At 40.3% G+C, this 22,613-nt stretch overlaps 1 protein-coding gene and 1 long non-coding RNA gene across 2 annotated transcripts in view; one reads left to right on the top strand and one right to left on the bottom strand.

Annotated features, from left to right (window-relative positions):
- Nucleotides 1-22,613, bottom strand: part of LOC117283031 — a 216,953-nt gene that overhangs the window by 54,829 nt on the left and 139,511 nt on the right. The window lies entirely within an intron of this gene.
- The window catches only part of LOC111873761 (diuretic hormone class 2), a 198,599-nt gene continuing 198,258 nt past the window's right edge, over nucleotides 22,273-22,613 (top strand). Inside the window, exon 1 of the mRNA XM_023868710.2 lies at nucleotides 22,273-22,381. Coding sequence (XP_023724478.2) covers nucleotides 22,289-22,381 — 93 coding nt within the window. The 5' untranslated portion in view covers nucleotides 22,273-22,288. The remainder of the gene's footprint in view (nucleotides 22,382-22,613) is intronic.

Here is a 22,613-nt window from a genome sequence, read left to right as displayed (position 1 = left end):
TTCGCTTGGAAGCCGGGATCCTGGGTTCGAATCCCAATCAGGGCATGGAAGTTTAGTGTGTGCGTGCGTTTTTCTGTGTTTGTGTATAGGTAGAGGCCTTGCGACGAGCTGATCACCCTCCCAAGGAGTCCTACCGAATGTCTAAGATTTAGTAAACCGAAGTGAAACGGGGAGTTTCATGGAGGTAGGCCAAGGCCCAAATTGGGGCTGTACCGCCGAAGGAAAAAAAATATATATATTGGTTTTGCGTCAGGAGATTTGTAAGAAGCCCGGTTGGTGTAGTCGGTATAGCGACTGGCTACAGGCTGCAAGGCCAAGAGGTCGGAGTTCGAGTCCAGGTAGGATTAACAATTTTCTGCTCTCTACATTATCCAGACCGGTTCTGGGGCCCACTCAGCCTCATATCCAGTGAGTACCAGGAACTCTTTCCCAGGGAATAAAGTGGTAGGGGTGTGAAGCTGACCACTGACCTCCAGTTAGTGCCGAAGTCAAGAAAATGTGGATATGTGCATCTACTCCCCCATACGCCTCCATGATGTAATACTTAATTAGTTAAGCATGGAGACGACTTTTTTGTCAGATGATTGTGTGCCATTCATAAAGGATATTGAGGACGCAGCGAAGGTCCGCTTGTACCACGGGTTCCGGCAAGGAAGCAAGTCAAGAAAATGCCCTTTTTATTTTTGGGCATCTCACAACCCTATCGGCTTCCATGGCCTGTTACAGGGATACATTTACCTTACCTTAAGAAGAAAACTGTTCTTATATCCCGAATACTGTAGGCCGACCAGTAATCTAGCATTACACGACTTAAGTGCAAAATCATACTTCAGCATCATTCTGCACTGGTTATGTAAGCATCCACGGAAATCACGCAATGCCAAGTCATACTTAACACAGATCTCACACTGAACACAACAGCTCCACACCACAACAAGCCTCTGCACATAGACCAAGAAACCATGGAGCATAAATTGAAAAATGAGTCTTAACCAACATAAACAAAAGTGTTAACCAACATAAACAAAAGTTCAACAATAATTAGGAGTAGCTGCAACCACGTTTCAGAATATTGAACTATAGAAAACAATACAGAGCAGCAATAACATGATCATATCTCCCTGATGATGATCTTGTAATTTTGAAGCATTTATACAAAGGCGACAATGTAACACACTAACAGGCCATAAGTATAACAAGAATTTGCACATTCAAGCATGTCCCTCCCTACAAACTAAGTCGAAAAATATAAATTTGTTCTGGCTTTCATCTCCCTTGAAACAAAATCCTGGCCACACGCACACATACACATGACTGATATTGTAAGAGCGATGAAATATGGGAATACCGAAGAAAACTATGAGATGAGGAGCTTCATGATTCCTGTGTTCGCCAAACAGATTGCTGTAGGGATCATGTCAATAGGGATAAGGGCCAGAAGCGAAATTTGGAAACCCTGAAAGGGCTCTTCCCATTGTGAGACCTAGATGCAGATGTTAGGGTAATGTTAAAGAGGGGTTTTCAATGTGGACTGGATTCATCTGGCTCAGGACAGAGGCCGGTGGCGGGTTCTTGTGTACATTTTTATTGAAATTCGAATTTCATAAAAGGCAGTTCGTTTCCAGCTGAGTCAGTATCAAATTCTGCATGAGAACTCTGCACCATAAAATAATCTAATCAGTCAGTTGACTATTTAATTCATCCAGATTTTTCCCCCTTGGCACTACAGCCCCAGTGGTCCTAGGTCTACCTCCATGAACTTCTCCGTTCACTTCGGTTTTTCTAGATCTTACACATTCGATAGAACTCCTTGGGCGGGTGATCAGCTCGTCACAAGGCCTCTACCTGTACACAAACACAGAAAAACGCACACACACAAATTAACACCCATGCCCTGAGTGGGATTGGAACCCACGATCCCGGTTTCCAAGCGAGCGAAGACAGTACATGCCTTAGACCGCTCGGCTACCGTGACAAATGAATCCAGATTATGGAGGTTAAACGCCGGAAATGCATCCTAATTGTACTTAAATTACGGCGCGCTTCAGCAAGAAGAAACGAGGACTCTTCTAGATTGCTGATCAGACTAATGCACCTAACCAATATCAGGCTAAACAACAAAAAGTATAATGTACATAAACAAGATGTCACTAAGAATCTGACGTAGTAAACCCAGACATGCTAACGAAGGAGTAAAACCTAATTAAAGTGTATTCAGACAGAAACCTGTCTGAAAATGTTTCATATGGATCTGTTCCTAAATAGTTACAAATTCAGAGCTCTGCAAACCACTCTTCACATCTTCGTTCCAGTTAAGAAGACAGAACTACAACATAAATATGTGGCACCTACTGCGTAAACCCAGCAACCACGTGACGTGCTCGTACCAGAGACCGAACTATCAATACAGCCAACACCACAGTCCGGCACCGAGGCATAAACCTGGGCCAGTTCCTTCCCAGTTCACACTCCCTAGGACCCGCCTCCTACTCGGTCTTCCCAGACAATTTTACCCAAGTTTCCCCACAAATATTCTGTAGGCATTCTTTGTCTTCTCAAACTTTACACATTCCTAGGGCATGAATTTCACCATGACTCTACAAACAAACTATAAAACCGTATTTACGCATGTATAGGCCGCGTGCGTGTATAGGCCGCAGCACAATTTTCAGAGAGAAATTATAGAAAAAATAATTCCTCGATCTTTGAACACCCTGTATTACTAATTATGAATATAATTTTTTTTAAATGAAGTGTGATTTCGAATATTTCGAATATAAGCCGCACCCCAGTTTTCCTCTTTAATTTCTGGCAAAAAATGTGCGGCCTATACATGCGTAAATACGGTAATGTATAAATATGCATAATAAATACAGTATATTCATAACTGTAATATAGTCCGTTAACGCGATATTTATATCGCGGCTCTTCAATTATACGTGCATATTATAATTAATATTGAATTTCATATTTAGTATACAATAAGGCTTTTAGATTTCACTGCAAACCAATAAGAAAATAAAATAAATATGCGAAATATTAAAGCAATCTGTGAATATGTAGGAGTGTACCATAATTTTATTCACCTTTCAAGAAGTCAACCACAAGAGCGACAGACTTCTTACGGAACTGTGTCGCTCTGAAGAATGCAATCCAATGAAATGTGAAGCTGTGATGTCTGTTATATGTTCACCGCGTTTCGGAGGGTCTTATTACCTCCATCTTCACGGTATTTTCTGTATGCTCGGCTTATTCTTTGACACCGTAGAATCTACAGTGTAGATAGGTAAGTTTCTACCAGACTACACGACGTCGCATCCTAGAATGCAGTCATTATCATAGCCACCGACATGAGAACCTCAAATGTGGCACTCCGGTTTGGTTCGCCGTGTAGTCAATTCAGGGATAGGCAATCAGGTTTACTCGGATATAGGTTGCAGCTATTTATTTCGAGATGATCGTAAGCCGGGATTGCTAATATTTCAGAGAAATCTCCTGCTTCCATCTTCATGATAGAAACTGAAAATGGAAGGAATAAATTCCTCGATATCATCTACCAGACGACACGTTGGTGCGACCTATCGTTTCACAATTCCTATCTTCAGCGCTGTGGAAACATGAAATCTCGTATAACTAAATATTATTACCATATACAGTACTGAGCACAGGTAAGCGGAAGAATTAAGCATAAAATAATATAATACACATATAAAAAATTTGGAGAAAACATCCCAAACTATGATTGATGCCCTAATACGCTAAAATGTGAAGAGGACCGTAATTAATTTTCGCTTTGCCATTGCTCCTGGTTTTAGACATGGAGGTTCTCAACCGAAAGCGTCAGTGGACTTTGTCTAGTCCAGTAATAACAGAGATAAAGTTTGTAAGGTGTGTTTGGTTTATAATAGGGCCTTAGCTACAGCGCGTCCTCCTTTCTGTCCCCCACAATGCAACTGCAATCATTACCTCCCCACTTCTTACCAAACCTCTCTTCACGCGCAACCAACAAGCCAGGTCTAACAAACGCCTGCCCTGTACGCAAGTGAATAGGTAAAGTGTAAAGTGTTTTTGTTTGTTTTATGCCTGGGTTTAATTAGTTAGGGGAATGGACGAGTAACTCGGCATTAGATGAAGGTAAGCGGTCAGCTGCAGGACCTTGCCGCTTTGCTCCCGGTCCTTTGAATAGGTGGCTGGGTGGGCCCTAGAGCCTGGTTTGACTTTCTGGAGAGAAGGAAAATATTTTGCCCCTCTTCGCCTCTTCTAGGCTCTTAGCCTAGTCGCTGTACAGACTGGGCTATCCCGGCTTCTAGTTGGACGTAAGCCCCACATCAAATGGTTTCCAAGCGCCTGTACTAGGGAAGCTGGGAATTTAGTCTGAAGGCTCCTAGAGCCGTCAAAAAATAAAATATGGTTACGTGTCCAGTGGGGGTCAAAACTAAGAATCACTGCGCTGGTGGAGCCCAGCAGTAATTAACAGCCAGTATTAGGGAAACCAAATTTGTATTTCCTTTAACATATCGATTCCGGTTAATTAATTAACCTTTTATAAAATAATTTATTTTTTATTATTCCGTTATTATTTTTATACTTACTTACTCATGGAGCTGAGCCCTTCTTGAGGAGCCGCCAATTCTGCAGCTACTCAAGAATTTCCCAGCATTTTATGGAACCCGAAGGTTCATCACCGTGTTCATATCATGTACGTGTATAATAAAGTAAGTGAAGTAAGTAAGTAAGTAAGTAAGTAAAGCTATCCCTGTAACAGGCCGAGAAGGCCCATAGAGTTGTGAGATGTTGAGGTTCCCACATTATCTAGACAATCGGCTCACAGATGGCGGTGAGATTGTCAGCCTTACGCGCCTGCAGCACTTTACCCCAAGAACATTCCTGGTACTCATTTATGTTAGAGGCTGAGTCGACCCCAGTGCCATAGTGCGGTTGGAAGGATTGGGTCAATTGAAAACATTCCAATGACCACATCGGGACTTGAACCCGCGACCTTCCGGCTTGTAGCATAGTGCCTCAACTAACTCAACTCAACCAGTAAGAACTGATTAAAAGATCGTGTTAATACTAATAATAATCATAATAATAATATCTGAGCATCTCCAGCGGACCGGATTGATTTTTATGCAGGTCTATTTGGCCATTCCCCGTCTATCTGTACATACATATTTGTGCACTGCAGCCCTTCCGCCCGATGCAGCCCATCAGCTCGTGTAAAGATGAAACGAATTGTTTGAGCACTTGAAAACAGATAATCAATGTTATGGAAGAGGTGGAAATGTCCCTTAGGGAGTGGGGTGTCACATATATTCGGGTTCCCATACAGAACTACCCTCTGGTATGACTGCACTGCACAACAGTGGCCGCGATAGCTCTATCGATTTACGGAAATATGTGCTTAACGTTCCTTTAATTAAACTCTCTGCATCTTCATACTCTTTTCCAAATGTAAAGTTTCCTGTTATACGCGACGCAATTTACTGAATTGCTACATACGCATGTTCGTGATGCTTGTTTACGTTCGATTTCACCCTATACAAGAATTATCCTGCCTGGATATTTGTTCAGTTGCATGCGTATCTTTTATCCTTAATAAGCTGAGTAAAAAAGTTTTAGAATATTTTGTTTACATTCTCTACAAAGGAAACAATATTAGTATATTTTACGCTGGCGGTCGTGAGCATTATGTAATGTGATCATAATGTTTTGTCAGAGGGATAATAGTGGATATTCTCATTTGGACATACATCCGTGCAATTGTTTTGTTTTACATGTCTTCTGCGTTGCATTTCTGTAGTTTAGGCTGACAGGAGAACACGGATATGAGGGGAAGGAACTCACAAATTTAGGTCTGAAAATTCACATTCTGTTTCCCTTCCCACAGATTTCGGTGCCTATGAAATTATATCTTTGTGTTCGATACTGACAAGACGCTATTGAATTGTTACGCTTAACAATGGCCTGAAATGAAGGTAAGAAGCCGCAAGGTAAGGGCAAAAATTTCAGGAAAAACTGAAGTTCATTATACTAGTCTGAGTATCTAATTTTTTTTTTTCCTTTTGACGCTACAGCCCCAATTTGGGACTTGGCCTACTTCCATGAAACTCTCCCTTTCACTTATGTTTACTAGATCTTAGACATCAGGTAGGACTCCTTGGGCTGGTGATCAGCTCGTCACAAGACCTCTACCTGTACAAAAACACAGAAAAACGCGCGCATACACACATATACACTCTAAACATCCATGATTTGTGTGGGACTCGAACCCACGATCCCGACTCCAGAGCGAGCGAAGACAGTGCATGCCTTAGACCGCCCGACTACCGTGAGCGGTGAGTATTTAAACATGATGAGAATTTACTAAAAACTAACTGTCGTTGAGGCCGCGCCATAGCTCAAGCGGTTACTCGCTGGCTTTTCATGGCGGCGGCCCGGGTTCGATCCCGGGTCTGTTCAAGTGGGATTTGTGGTGGAGAAAGTGGCGCTGGGGCAGGTTTTCTCCGAGTAGTTCGGTTTCCCCTGCCAATCTTCATTCCACCAATTGCTCCACAATCACCCTCACCTATCATCTGGGGCTGGTACACTAGGCCAGAAGTGGCCGCAGTGCAAGGGACTTAGTCCCACCCCACTAGCAATAAAAAAACACCCGTTCACCTGACATTTGGATTAAGCTGCCAGTTTCGTAAAGAGCATAATGTGAGTAACAGAAAAGTGACAGTAATTCTGAGGTGAATTTTTCATATGTAAATACATCATGCGTGCACAATCATCAAAGAGGATGAGATGGTTAGGATATTTAGCACGCATGGAATAAATGGGAAATGCGAAAAATATATAGCCGGAAAGGCTAGATATAGAGAGGAGGAATATGTTAAAATAAACCATTCAAACAATTTTTTTTAGAACCAGGGGGCTCGAGCAATCTAAGGGCATGCACTGTATTTGCTCGCTCGGAAGCCGGGATCGTGGGTTCGAATCCCATTCAGGGTATGGATGTTTAGTGTGTGCGTGTGTGTGTGTGTATATGTACAGGTAAGAGGCCTTGCGACGAACTGATCACTCGCCCAAGCAGTCCTACCGAATGCCTAAGATCTAGCAAACCGAAATGAAACGGAGTTTCGTGGATGTAGACCAAGACCCAAATTTGAGCTGTAGCGCCAAAGAAAATAAACAAAAATCCATAAACAGGAAACTTGAAGGAATAAATATGTCAGGAAAATCAGAAAAGAAGGATACAGAACTTACGGGAAAATGCCTAGATCTGGATTAATATTATTAACAGAGAAGGACAAGATTTCAAAGAGAAAGGAAACACAGAAGCTCTGAAAGTGTTAACATTATGTTAAAACCCTGTGAAGAATAAGACGTCAGAAGTCGGCCTTGAAAGTGGAGTTTCCTTTTCGTTACAATGTACATGTTTGGAACACCGTTTTGTTGTACAGACAGTAAATGACAAGGGTATCACATTTGTTATTACGGCGACATATCTATAATGACTTGGCCCATTACTCGTGTAACCGTAAAGAAATATTTAAGCATGAACACATGTCTCAGCTTTCATAAAGACATTCTGCTTCTCATCCTACACAGGAAGTGAAATTTTGGTTGTGACACTAAACACGAAAGTTACACTCTAACTCTTGAGAGCACAGGTCTGAGGAGATATGTGAGGATAGATTTCCATACACTCATATAGTGTGCAGTATATGGTATGAGAAAGGAAGTGAATACCAGAAAATTAACGAGTATATTATACATAAAAATAAAATATAAGGCATATGAATATACAAAAAAAGGTTACGAAAACAAATTAACGACACAAATTATCCCTGTTGCGTGTAATCATTTGTGTTGTAACACAATGTATAATTGTAAGGCAAGCCCGTCTTTTGGAAGATCCTTCTGTCTCAATTCACACCTCGAAGACATCAGAAGAAATTTCCTCCTGAACATCAGAATATTATTGCAATTTCACAAACTTAAGATTCTAAAGATTTTACGTAATTTAGGAAAAAAAAACATGAATAAGAACGCCTTCCATCTTCTCTGTGTAATGATTGCTATTTCGTATAAAATATATCAAGAAGAAAGCGATCTAAATCCATCGATGTATAAGCTTTTGTAGTGTACAGCATAGAACAATCCATTCTGTACTTCAGACCTAACGCCATGTGACGTCATGACAGGAAATAAAGAAGGCGTGTGTAACGTCACATCCTTTCGTTTTCAGAACCCGAATTTAATGAAAAACAATAAAAATTCAGTGTCTGTTTCCCGTGGGGTACTAACTTTCATGTCTCCGTGAAGAGGTTTAATTATCCTCTTAGGTCTAATAATTTAAATTGTTTATAAGTTTTATTGAAATAGCAGGTAATCTAACAAACATGTAAACAGAAACATCAAACACAGGGTTACTAAGATATGACGTCAAAATAAACCATTATAAGAAAACCCCGAATAAATTATAATTGCTTCAGACAGCCTGTAGTGAGACTTGAAAGTAGAAACAAGCCTCTAAGCTTATGGCTGAAAGAACTAATAACAAAATGGCGTCTCAATTCTCAATGGCTGTGATGAAATGGGGTCATGGATATAATAACAAAGAGAACTGGAAATCAGTAACATGTATTTAACTTCGTCATTGTTTCTTCGTGACAGGTACAGAATTCCTGTATGTCAGAGCTGTGGAAGTCGGCTGTACTGTTGCCTGGAAAATACAGACGCCATTATGACGAGCAGAGATCAAAATACCGTACCTGTCTGCGGCACACATTGCTCTCACAAATTTTGAATTGTGCACTGTAAATTAGAATTATATATTTCTGTAGACTTTATTATGCAGTTCCCCAATAAATACGAACATTTCTTTTTTAGTGGACACTTTTCTCGGAACATTATAAGCTACAAACATGGCATTTTCTTCCTTCTCTTTCTATTTCTTTATTTCTCTGTGACTATTTATTTTTCGCGGTTCCCAACCCGATGTTGTTGATATTCACACAAAATATTTTGAATATATAATCGTACTACATACAGAACTGCAGTGTTAGGGATTATTTGTTATTATTTTTTCAACAAATATTTGACAATAAAAATCGCTATTAAAATTTGTTGTCCTCGAAGAAATTTCATGCCACATGCCGATTTTGAATACGTAAGTAGTTCCTGTGAAAATCGACCGGACCAACAAATATAAAAATTAAAGTATATTCTGCTTTTATGCTGAGTTGCCCATCGCTGTAATTCACAGCATTGTTTTCTTTTCACAGTACAACCAATTAGAACACAAGTCTGTAAAATCAGTTTAAATTAATCACTGTCCCGACATGTTTCGAAATTTAAAATGTCATCTTCAGGGATTCATACTTAGCAATACAAAAAATCTAGCTCAAGTTTACTTTCCATGAAGAACATAATTTTAAATAATTTAAATTATTTCATAAAACAATCTTACAAAAAAAAACTCCGTGGTTTTAGTACGCAAACGAACTATACAGACCGAGGGACCGTCACTTATCGGCGAAATTAGTGCCAACTTTAGCGGATAGAGGGTGTCAAGTGGTCAGCGCAACGAATCGCCACGGCCGTTAATTTCGGTTTTCTAGACCGGAGCCGTTATTTCCTTGAAATGGCTCCTCAATTATCCTCACGAGGCTGAGTGGACCCCGTTCCAGACCCTCTATTTCTTAGAAAATCTGGTAGCGGCGGGAATCGAACCCGGGATCCCTGGATCTGTAGCCAGGAACTCTGACCACTAGACCATAACACTCTCGTTTGCAATTCAAAGATACGTGTTTCCAAGCTGTGTCTGTATACGAATACTATGTCCGTACACTGTCTTTTGGGGCACAGACGTCAGTGGGTCAGGGGTAAATTGGGGGAAGTACAGTATGAACACAGACTGAAGGAATGGAGGACTGCACGTACTGCCATCTCTATTCCGACGTACAGTACAACTATTACTAAAAGACCTCCGCTACCAGATCTTACGTAAATTGTATTTTCGGATAAGAAACCTGCAGGCGGAAAGACATAACTTCTCCATTAGCAATGTGTGTTTACCCCTCTTCCTCACATTTTAACCTGAATAAAGTATCCCTGTTCCTGTAACAACCTCAGGGGCATCTGTTATGTATCTGGATGAATAATTCAATGTCCAGTCCCGTTTTTCGTTCATTTTCATTATAACTAAGGCTCAACTATTGAATCTTCATCTACTGAATAGGCTTCTGCATTGGATTGGCCGTAAATTAAGTGCCTCGAACGCAAGTCTGTTTCTACAGCAGAGACTATTTCAGAGTTCTCATATATTTCTCACGTCCTAATAACATTTCAAGCATTACCGCCTAACATGAAACATGAAGTGTCTGGTTAAATGCTATTCAGAATGATATATTTATTCCGATTAGCGAACTGGGTTCAAATATACTTAAATTGAATACAACTAAATCAGTTGCGTGTCTCTCTCCTGTTTATTCTCTGTTGTTTCTAGCAAAGTTCTCCAAACATATAAATCAGTATTACTTAGTTCGCATATTCTCCGTAGGAAATATCACCTGTCCATCTTCATATTAAAAAAAAAACTCTGTGGCTTTTAGTCCGCAAGCAAACTATACCGACCGACTGATCGTCGCTTGTCAGCGAAGTCAGTGCCAACTTTTGCGGATAGAGGGTGTCGCATGGTCAGCGTAAAGGATTTCCACGTCCGTTAATCTCGGTTTTCTAGACCGGAGCCGCTATTTCCTTGAATACCTTCAGTTATCTCATGAGGCTGAGTGGACCCCGTTCCAGACTCACTACTTCTCAAAAAATCTGGTAGCGCCGGGAAATCGAACCCGGGACCTCTGTATTTGTAGACAGGAACTCTGATAACTAGAACACAGAGACATTCTATCTTCATCTTATAATGAAAAAAATGAAGTATAGATTCAAGTAAGATCTTACGTGCTTGGAGAGACAGATCTGTTCTTATAGAAATTAAATTGGAAACAAATTCTAGCACGCAAAGCAAATGCAGAAATTTAAAGGAAGTCGCTAACTCCGTAGCTCGAATTCTTTAAGAAACTTATAGTCATTCGTCTGACAAAGAAACTCCATAACTTTTTCTGAACCCAAAGTTTTGTTAGAACCGGAATATTTCTTCTAAAATAATGAAATTGCTCATTTAATGCAAAAATCTCATTATATATAAGTCTGTATTTCCTTTGTTCAAAGTGTCCATTCTTTTCATGAATTTTTCTTAAAATAAACCGTACTTAAAAAACGAAATAAGCATTTGGATTCCATCAAAAGTGGAGAATTTCTTAAATAAGTGAGCGGCTATCAGTTTCTCCGTAAAGACATGGATATAATTATTCAAACATCCTGTTCCGGTTTGGACAATTAACATCTCTGCTAAACCAGTTAAAGTGATAGAAAAGTTCCTCTATATAAGACAGACGGAGAAAAAAATAATAATCTGAATTTCATAATACAGCCATATTTTGGGGTGATTAATGCACATGCGCGTTCAGACCTATGAAAGTAATCCTAGTAAAGCTAATTACAAATTACGGTGTACATCTGTATACAGCAGACGCTGCACTCCGCAGAGTACACAGTGACCACTGGGCAGGGGATTGCCACATTCTTCAGGGGACAAAAAAGGATGCCCATGACATAAATCTTGCTTTATTGGTATTTTGGGGGGCCAATACATTGGATGTTGTATGCCTGTTTCGTCAAGGAATTCTTTACTCTTGAGATAAGAAATCTGAAACAGTAGGGTTATGTCACAAACATTTCAGATCCACTTGCTTGCTTGCCTGCCACATTTTCCTTACGACCGCTCTCTTAGTAATGTGGCCACAACGTAAATCTTGCACTCATCCAGCGTCAGGTCAGGGAAACATGTGAATCAAAACACAGTTCCCATTCCAGAACCACTGACTCCACCATGCGCCTCCCTGTTACCCCGTTATGGTCACTGAATAGCCTCAATTTCTTTTTCAGTGGCCCTTCCAGCCCATTCATGGCCCTGGTCTCTTATTCAGTTCCGCGATCATTTTTCACAGACGGTAGGACTCCTTGGGCGAGTGATCAGACCGTCGGAAGGCCTCTACCTAAACGCATACACACACAAAGCATCCATGGGATTCAAACCCAAGGTCCCAGCGTCCGAGCGAGCGAAGACAATTCGTGCCTTAGAGCGAGCGGCTACTGTGACCGGCTGAATAACCTCAATATGCTGTAGGCAATTACTCAATTTTACAGAATGTGAACGCAAATATTTTATTTTGAGGGTCTCTCCCTGAAAGAAAAACATGGACTGAATTTGTTTGAGAACATGGAACCAAGAGGGTTATTCGGATCTAAGGGGCAGTAACAGGAAGTTGTAGAAAACTGTATAATGAAGACTTGGATGAGTTCTTATATTTACCAGATATTAGTATGGTTACCAAATCAAGATGAATGATATGGGCGGGACATGTAACACGCATTGGTTACGTCATCCTACACAGTACTTGGGAAACGCACCATGCAGGTTATATAAAAATACGGAAAATAAAATTAAAATATTAAGATATGAACGATTTTAGGTTTTCACGGCGGTGGCTATGAAGAAAGCAGTCTTCTGGGATGTGACACCGTGTGGATGTGGTGTTAACCGACGTTTCGGAGGAACGTACAACCGGTACAAGCAAGTCTGCTTGTACCGGTTCTCACGGTCTCTTCGCTTGCGGATTTCTTATTTTTCCTTCTACCCTGAAGATGGAGGCGATACGTTCCTCCGAAACGTCGGTTAACACCACATCCACACGGTGTCACATCCCAGAAGACTGCTTTCTTCAATATGATATGAAGTTGTTTATATGATTCATCTGGTTCGAAACAGAGTCCATATGTGGGATTCTGTGAAAACGGTAATGAACCTTCGGATTCCATAAAACGGAGGAAATTCTTTCGATGTGAGAGACTATCAGCTTCGCTACAAGATTCTCCTCCGAGGAGATGGATGTAAAGACACGGACAGCCTGTAGAGCCTATAATACCTAGACAGATATAGAGAACGGCCGTGTAACAGCTTGATATACGGGAACGCGTTAATTTAACTACAGAAAGAGCACTCATGTCTTTAATTCGCCAATTTCCTGCTGCCAGCGTAGCATCTTCTCTGAGAAAAGAATCGATAAGCAATTTTCTGGCGGTAATAGAGTTCATATTTTTTAAGGCACCGTGTAGATTCCCTGCCGTACCCCTCTGAGATTCATATATCATGACATGGGACACCCCGAAGGTGGAGTTTAATTTGTTTTCATTTCAATATGTCCGATTCGGGTTACAGTGAAAGCAATTTTTCCAATTCTCGACTATTCATGAAGTCCACTCCTGCCTCTAACACTGAATTGACTCCTACAGAGGCCATAAGATGGTTTCAACGCTTATCAGGACTACAAGTGCGAAAAGAGCAGCAATGCCTTACAGCCGACAGAGGGTGTTCCTACAGTTTCTGAATCCAACCCAGATACTGCGAACTATCGCGTGTTTTCGGATTCTCACAAAATGCATTCAACTGAGCAGATTCTACACAATGAAGCGAAATGGTTCATATTTCGAGCTATATGAGCGTAAGATAAATTTCTGAAGTTACTTAATGTGTGTAAATTTGGAGTATCTTTACATTCATTCATTCATCAGTAATCTGTCAGACGACAGGTTCACAGTCTCTTCCAAAACAGTTCCTCCACTTAATGCAATCTCGAACTTTCTCCTTCAATTAAAATATCCTCTTCTGTCCCCAAGGTCACCCAACATCTACTTCCGTCTTCTTGTTTTGTCTCCCGAGGAAACATCTCGCATACATGGTATCTCTGTTTTTGGAAAGAGACTATCCCGGAAAAGTCATATGCCCAAATATATATATATACATATATATATATATATTNGCCGGTCACGGTAGCCGAGCGGTCTAAGGCATGTACTGTCTTCGCTCGCTTGGAAACCGGGATCGTTGATTCGAATCTCCCTCAGGGCATGGATGTTTAGTTTGTGTGTGTGTGTGTGTGTGTTTTTCTGTGTTTGTGTACAGGTAGAGGCCTTGCGACGAGCTGATCACCCGCCCAAGGAGTCCTACCGAATGTGTAAGATCTAGAAAAACCTAAGTGAACGGAGAAGTTCATGGAGGTAGGCCTAGGCCCACTGGGGCTGTAGTGCCAAGGAAAAAAAAAATATATACTGAAAAGTTATATTGTTGATAATTATTAAAGTTATATAATTGAAGGAAACAAATTAATTAATTAATTACATTGTAAATTCTCGACTATTTGCTAGTTTTTAAAACGCGCTTTCCATTTGAGAAATTTTCAAAGAAATAATCACATCGGTCACTGCATTATCAGCCCACTTGCTTAATGGAACAGAATCGTTTTTGAGAAATTACTAGTTACCCAGTCAGATAAGAAATATTTATTAGTTTCTTCATGGAACCCGAAAATTCATTATCGNAGAATACACGGTGCCTAAACCCAGAAGACGACTTTCTTCATTGTCATCGCCGTGAAAACCTCAAAACTTACAATTTAAGCTAGATCATATATTCGCTGGCTGCTTTCTAAAGCTCACGTTCATATTTCTAATTGTTCTGTCGAAACCGAATACAGACACACTCCTATTTGCCCCTGAGAAGCGATGAACAACACAAGCCCAGCAGCGCACAATCTGAGTTGCTATTTCTATTGATTAAATTATGCCATATTAGACAGAAACAACGTTAAAATGCAAGCATTCACTTGTTCGTTACAAACATTACAGCAAAACGGCTTAGTTAAACGATATGAATAGTAGGAAATTGCTTCGTACGCTTTACGGTATATAAGAACATGCAGAATATCTATTCACATTTTGACGCTGGGAGAAAGTAATGGAGTTATACTTCAATTTAAGACTTCGTGTTTCTCTTTTTTTTTTAATTCGCTTAGTGGGGGGTGGATTCCAACTGGGTCCACTTGGCACGGCGGCCACTGATTGGCCTATTGTAGCCTGTCCCGGGTGATTATGATGATGGAAAAGTTTGTGGAATGAAGATTGGTAGGGAAAACCGAAGTACTCGGAGAGCACCCGCCCCAGCGCCACTTTGTCCACCACAAATCCGATTTGACCAGACTCGGGCTCGAACCCGGAACGCCGCGGTGGGAAGCCAGCGACTAACCGCTTGAGCTATGGCGTGGCCTTCTTGTCTCTCTTACGTTACACTTTATACAAAGCACTGCGTGAAGATTTGTGTTGAACAGTAAATCAGACATCTTCCCAGTGGCAGTACCGTACACTGTGTCACTTACATGGACGCCACACAGTAAACACCTTGTTCTCTAAATCAATGACCTATGGAACCCTCACTTCCCAAGGGAACCTTTATGGTAAGAAATATAACCCAGCAGGGCTGTAACGAGAATTTGTAGGTGCGTGCACTCTGATTGCAGCTCCAAGTATTATTTCTCACTGCATGGGTAAGGACAATCCACGGACTAGAACCAGCAGTAGCGAGAAACAGGCCCGTAAAAATGCCACAGGCGGTTAGCCCGGAAGTGGGCAACAGTTACCTCCGGCAGCTGCATAATATTGCAACAAAACATAATTGAAGTACATGATAACATTATAAAGATTATTTAATTAGTAGTAAAGTTAAAAGAATATGAAGTAAAATGCTATTTAATGTCCTCTACATGCAATGAGAGATGAGGTGACTTGTCTCACCTACCTGTCAGCTCATTCTCAGTCCATAATAGACCGCACACCGATATTCTGAAAACCTGGAGGAAAATAAAAATTTTACTTCCTCAAGGTCCTTCAAAATGAAATATTATTTTATACCTCATATTGTAAGAAGTTCACATATTTTGAAGCCACGGTAACAAATCACAATTATGTTCGTGAAAAAAAAAATAAGAATTATCCAGTTCAAAATTTTAAATTGTACGTGTTGATTGCATGAGAGTAAAATGTATATATACAAAATGGGCTTATCTATATAATCGATTTTGTTACCGCTTATGTTACTTAAATCTGGCCATGCAAGTCACTTTCCGAGCAATAAGTAAATCACGCTTACAACAACAAAAAACCTTTTATTTCCTTCTTCAAATTTGAACCAATATCGTCAATATTTCGCAACGGTATTATAATTGTACTTAACAACGAAATTTATTTTTTATTAACATCATATATCAAGTAAATTACATTATCGTCATGGTTATATTAACCCTTCCACTTTCCACACAGTTTCCCATAAATAGTATCATATGTAATGGCGATTTTAAAACAGTTCTGTTCCCAAATAAACATACATTTACGAATGTACGAGTATAATACCATAAATGGGTTGTAACTAAAGCACGGGGTTTCTACGTTTCGTTAGACGAAGAAATAGAACCGTTGCGAGGAAAGCCGAAATTAATTACGTCGTGTGAGATTACATTTCTAACATGGAAATTAATTTCATTGTTTGCCTTCTTCACAGAACACCGCTTCGTGCCTCCTGCATGAGATCCTATGTCTCTCCATGTTATACAAAAATACATCTGCAATCCATTCCACTGTGAGGATCCCAAAATTAACCCACGCTCCTCTGATATTAAATACGCAATATAAAGGACCAAGCATTTGGCTGTAGTAATTGATTTCATCACGATAGGAACTAAAAGTGCTTCACAGAGTAAGCATGGAACACCATGAATGTCGAGATACTCCTATCTAAACTTGGCGTAAATACCGCAACTTTCTCAAGTGTATTAATAAATCTTATGCTTTAAGGTAATTTTAAGGGAGTGGCACTTAGCATCGATGGGAAACCCATGGGAAGCTTTAAAGGTTGAGTCCAATTGGAAAACTAATGTACAGCCGAGAGAATAATATTAAAAATGATTTAAATTAAATGGAATGCGAGTATAAAGAATATTTACATCTCTTTCCAAATGAGGTCCAGTGGTGTACTTCTGTGGATAAAGAAACGCCTTCAGAATCCAAAGAATCCCACTTCTGACACCAATGTAACGTGTTTCGTTACTGAAGACGCCGTAGAGATCGTTAACTGGTTTATTTAACAATCTACAAGCATCATTTCTTGCCGAACTGAGTGACTGCCGACCCGTCCACAAGAAGTCACCGAACAGGGTGGCCTAGAGGTAACCTTCGAGACTTGTATTCGGGAGGTTATCTGTTCAAATTTCGGCCGGAACACGGGCTAACCTGACTGAGGTTCTTCATACGTCTCTTCGCTCCTTCCAGAAACGGGATGGGACAGTACCCCGATTAGTCCATGGCCGGAACCTTCCATATCCTTTATAAATCATCGCCAACTGTCAACCTATCGCCCGACAGTATTCAGTCCCGACTGAAAACGTGGTTAAATGACCTACAAAGTACGGCCATTCCTCGAAGTTGGGTACTTAGCTAAGGTAATTAGAATGGCTTTAGTTAGGTTTAACTCTCTAAGCATTGATTCTGAATAGGAACAGGCCATAGAGCCTAATTCGTCAAGGCAGAAGAAGGAGACGAAGAAGAAGAAGAAGAAGAGAAAGGAGAATGAGGAAGAAGAAGAGGAAGTAGGAGGCGGAAAGAAATATTCTACTATAACACCAGAAAATTAGGATGACCATGCCACTCATTATCCTTATCCCATTATTTCTGCTAGTTACCCATAAATGATAGTTTTTAACATAAAACCCACGATGAATATGTCTTACTGACTTTGTAGTGAATTACTAAAAATTGCAGTTTCTATCACTTTGGAAAGAAACAAGTGATGTCTGTTACAGTATAAATGACTGTCAAATACGATAGCCCTCATGAAAACTGTCTTATTTCTTTATTTTATATGAGCTCTGAAATAATGGAGTCACAATTCATGTACAGGGCCCGATTTAGTATTTCTGCAACTGAGTCACCGTGCATCCACACTGCCTCACTTCGTATTGTTACTACTGAGTCACTATGCATCTACGTTGCCCCACTTTGTATTGTTGCAACTGAGTCACCGTGCATCCACACTGCCTCAATTTCTATTGTTGCAACTGAGTCACCGTGCATCCACACTGCCTCAATTTGTATTGTTGCAACTGAGTCACCGTGCATCCACACTGCCTCACTTCGTATTGTTACAACTGAGTCACCGTGCATCCACACTGCTTCACTTCGTATTGTTACAACTGAGTCACTATGCATCTACGTTGCCCCACTTCGTATTGTTGCAACTGAGCCACTATGCATCCACACTGCCCCACTTCGTATTGTTGCAACTGAGTCATTATGCATCGGCATTGCATCACTTTCTATTTTTATAACTGAGTCACTATGCATCTCCGTTGTCCTAATTCGTATTGTTGCAACTGAGCCACTATGCATCCACACTGACTCACTTCGTATTGTTGCAATTGAGCCACTATGCATCCACACTGCCTCACTTCGTATTGTTGCAACTGAGCAAATATGCATCCACACTGACTCACTTCGTATTGTTGCAACTGAGCCACTATGCATCCACACTGCCTCACTTCGTATTGTTGCAACTGAGTCACCGTGCATCTACATTGCCCCAATTCGTCTTTCTACAAGTGAGTCGTTACTTCGTACTGTTAGAGCTGAGACACTACACATCTACACTGCCCGACTTCGCACGGATCTGACCACGAGACTCCTAAACACATGGAAGAGACAACTGTATTCTAAATGCAAGTTATCAGTTTGGTTTCTGAAGTGAAAGGAGTGGAGTTGGTCTGTTCGATGGAAATTATGTGGTCGGAGAACATCTGCATAGTTCGCAGTTCTCTGTATCTCTCGGGAAAGAGGCAAGTGAGGCACTGAATTCGGTTTCGAGGAGCCTTGTAGGGGTCCCCCGTGCCGTGGTCACTGTTAAACTGAAGGATCTTGTGCAGCAATGACATAAGAACCACAGATGTTTATTTAACGACGTTATCAGTGGCGAGATATACAGTTCCCGTTACTTATTCATGGAGCTGAACCCTTCTTGAGGGGTCGCCAATTCTCCAGTATCTGGAACCCGAAGGTTCATTATCGTGTTCACAAGAGCCCTCTAGTGGTCCCTATCCTCAGTCAGATCAGTCGTCTTAATTTCTTCCTGAATCATGTTTTGATTTGTTAATTTAACAGATGTAAAAAGAAGTGAATAGGTTACATTTTTAGCAACTTTATATTGTAAATAAATCAGTTGTTCATCTCTATGTGAAATCCTGTTTGTACTTATATATATTCCTTTTCCGAGAAAGAACACAATTTAATCCATGTCCTCACACAAGAGTTCCTTAATATACATTTTAATATTATCCTCGTTTTTATACCTAAGTCTCCGAAACTGTCTGCTTAGACTTTAAGAATAAATGTGTATACATTTGATTGTCTTATACATTACTTACTTACTCATGGAGCTGAGCCCTTCTGGAGGAGCCGCCAATTCTGCAGCTACTCAAGAATTTCCCTGCATTTAATGGAACCCCAAGGTTCATTACCGTGTTCACAAGAGCCCTCCACTTGTCCCTATCCTGAGCCAGATCAATCCAATCCATAGCATCCTATCCTATCTCTCTAAGATTCATTTTACTATTTAAGATTTGAGGCTTTCACGGCGGTGACTATGAAGAAAGCAGTCTTCATATACACGGTGCCAAATCCCAGAAGACTGCTTTCTTCATTTTACTATTGTCCACCCACCTATGCCTTGGTCTTCCCAGTGGTATAGAGACCAAGGAACACAAATTTAAAGCTGTATGTCTTCATATTAAAAGTAGTTTTTCATGAAATATTAATACATCAAGGAAGATATCACACAGCTGAATATGTGGAAAACAGAATTACATATAACGTGCTATTTATATGCGTAACATTCATTACTGAACACTACGACTAAGACCTGCATAAAATCTGGCAGGTATAAACTCACGGTTGTAATATTAAAAAATGGTAAACTTTTCAAGCATTTTATCATCTGTCGCCATGCAAAATTTCACGTACCTTATTTCTGTACTTTATTAGTTATTGCTATTCAACCGAGAGCTGAATACACACTGTACGCCCACCATACTGTTCAAGATTCTAGAAAAGTTACCCTAACGAAAGCTGCAACTCTTTCCAAGTTCTGCTACCGCACGATAATTAAGTATGTCTTTCTTTACCCACGAGAAGAGCGCAGATGTAAAGTCTCTGAAACAAAACGACGAGAGAAATACTCGCAGGGTTTGGGGTACTGACACCGGTGGTTATGAACGCCTTCATCTTCAGGGTCGAACAAGCCTAGCAAAATACGAGCGTGAAAACAGGTGGCAAGCCGACTAGATCCTGAAGATGGAGGTGATATGGTCCTCCGAAACGCCGGTTGAATTTCAAAGAACTACACGGCGTTATATCCCAGAAGAGAGTGCTCTTCAAGGAAATATTTTTAAGTAAGGGGTAGGAAGTAACGGGTGACTGGAGAAAACTGCATAATTGAGGGGCTCAATAATCTTCACTGTCCATCACAAATCACTAAGATGACAAAATGGGGGAATATGAAACAAGGGGGGCCGTAGAACGCAAGGGAAAGGTGAAAATTCATACAAAATGTTAGCCGTAAATCCTAAAAAGAAGACACCACTTTCGCGATCTAGACGTAGATGGGAGAATAATATTACAACGAATTTCATAAGAATAACACGTGAAGGTGTAGGCTAAATTCAGCTTCATCAGTAGCAGGATCTTGCGAGTCGGAAATGAAATTTAGGGTTTCGTGAAATGCGAGGAAATTGCCCAATGGAACGACTGTCAGCTTCTCAATAAGGCCTCTGTTCACTGGATTCGGATGATCAGTTGGTTATTAAGTTAGTTACTTACTTACTCAATTATTTACTTAACTTCGTTAGTTCGCTGGTAGGTTAGTTAGTTGTTTCGTTGGTTGGTTGGTTTGTTAGTTGGTTAGTCATTTACTTGTGTGGTTTGTTTGTTAGTCATTCAGTTGGCTTGTTATGTGGTTGGTTATTTTGTTGATTAGTGGTTGTTAGTGGTTTGTTAGTGGTTAGTTGGTTAGTTTGTTGGTGGTTAGTTAGTTTGTTAGTGGTTATTTGATTAGTTTGCTACTTAATTAGTTTGTTTGTTTGTTTAAGAAAGGGGGAACAATACTTTTTAATTTCAAATTCCCATCAAAATATGATTGGAAAAATACGAAACATCAGATATGCTACTGAATGTCCCTATTATATAAAATTATCTGTGTTCAGAAAGTCAAATTACTTCTACCACAGCGTGTGTGACCTGTCTGCTTGCTTATATTGTTGTGTAAGGCAGGCAGTTGTAACTTTCGATTGTTTTACCGAATTGTAATTCGCTTTGTTCAAGAGCAAAGCTGCTACTCATTCAGCCTAAAACGTTGTCCCAGTACGATAATGCTATATCCTCAGTGGATATGACAGAGTGTTTTTACATTTAGCTACATCACCGTATTGAGCAACATTTCTCTGGTGAAGGTAGTTTCGGCTCTGTGAACAACTAAATCTAATATAAATCGCTTTCAGTTCAATTTACTCTTTGTGACACGGACGTTAACATAACTAATATACTATAAGCAGAATAATAAAATCGAAGAGAAATAGATGAGTATTTTAGAGATGAAAAAAGAGTGCAAATTTTTGGCGTCGTTCCTAAAATGAGGAGCCCACTAGTAACACGTAGATGGGGATACTATTAGAATGGATTTTACACAAATCGGAAGACACCCGGTTTCGAATCTCTGCAGGGACACCGGCTACTCTGAATGAGATTTTTAGTGGTTTTCCTCGGTTCCTTCAGGTACAATACGCGATAGTACCTCAAAATGAGGCTATGACCGCTTCCTCCAAAAATATTCTGAATTAATTTTTCGCTAATCATCCTTCCAACAGACGATATACATTTTGAGTTACAAGCTCGTCAAATAAATCATAAAAACTCAGCCACCATCGAGGGAATATGACGTCTCACAAACTCTATCAAATCGCTTTTAATTTATTGTTTGGAAAGAACAGTTCTTGCAGCCCGACATTACACACACATATATATGTCAGTTCATTTATTTTGGCATTTAATTAACATGTAATTTTACTAGCACTCCAGTGAGAGAAGCGCGTGATACCCAACAACTAACAAAAATACTAAAACGGGCTCCAATTTCACATGTGTACGCATAAGTGAGCGAGCAAGCCGTGAAGGCCTGAGATTGGCTGGGCATCTCTTGGAGGCGTGGCTATGGAGATACTGCCGTCGCGACGCTAGTGTGGGTGTTGGAATGTATATATACTGTAGCGAGTGTTACAGGGAAATTTCTGCGGGAGGTTCTTATCTGCCTGACCTGACATCTCTCCAACCGCCGCCAGGCCACGTGAGTACTCATTCCTTACACGTGTATCTCCAATAAACTTATATCTCAGTGTAACACAAGAATATAATCCGTCCATGTTTAAGAGCTGACATAATATTTTGTTGCCGAAAATGTAAAATATGCTGTAGAATTTTTAATTTAATTCACATTGTGGCAGAAAACAGATGCATTGTCCGTTAAGATTACATATCCAGACGCTTAGTATAGTAAAGCATTACGTAGACCTTCAGCA

The sequence above is a fragment of the Cryptotermes secundus genome, unplaced genomic scaffold, assembly GCF_002891405.2.
Source record: "Cryptotermes secundus unplaced genomic scaffold, Csec_1.0 scaffold142, whole genome shotgun sequence".
Taxonomy (NCBI): domain Eukaryota; kingdom Metazoa; phylum Arthropoda; class Insecta; order Blattodea; family Kalotermitidae; genus Cryptotermes; species Cryptotermes secundus.
This window is presented reverse-complemented; position numbering and strand designations above follow the sequence as displayed.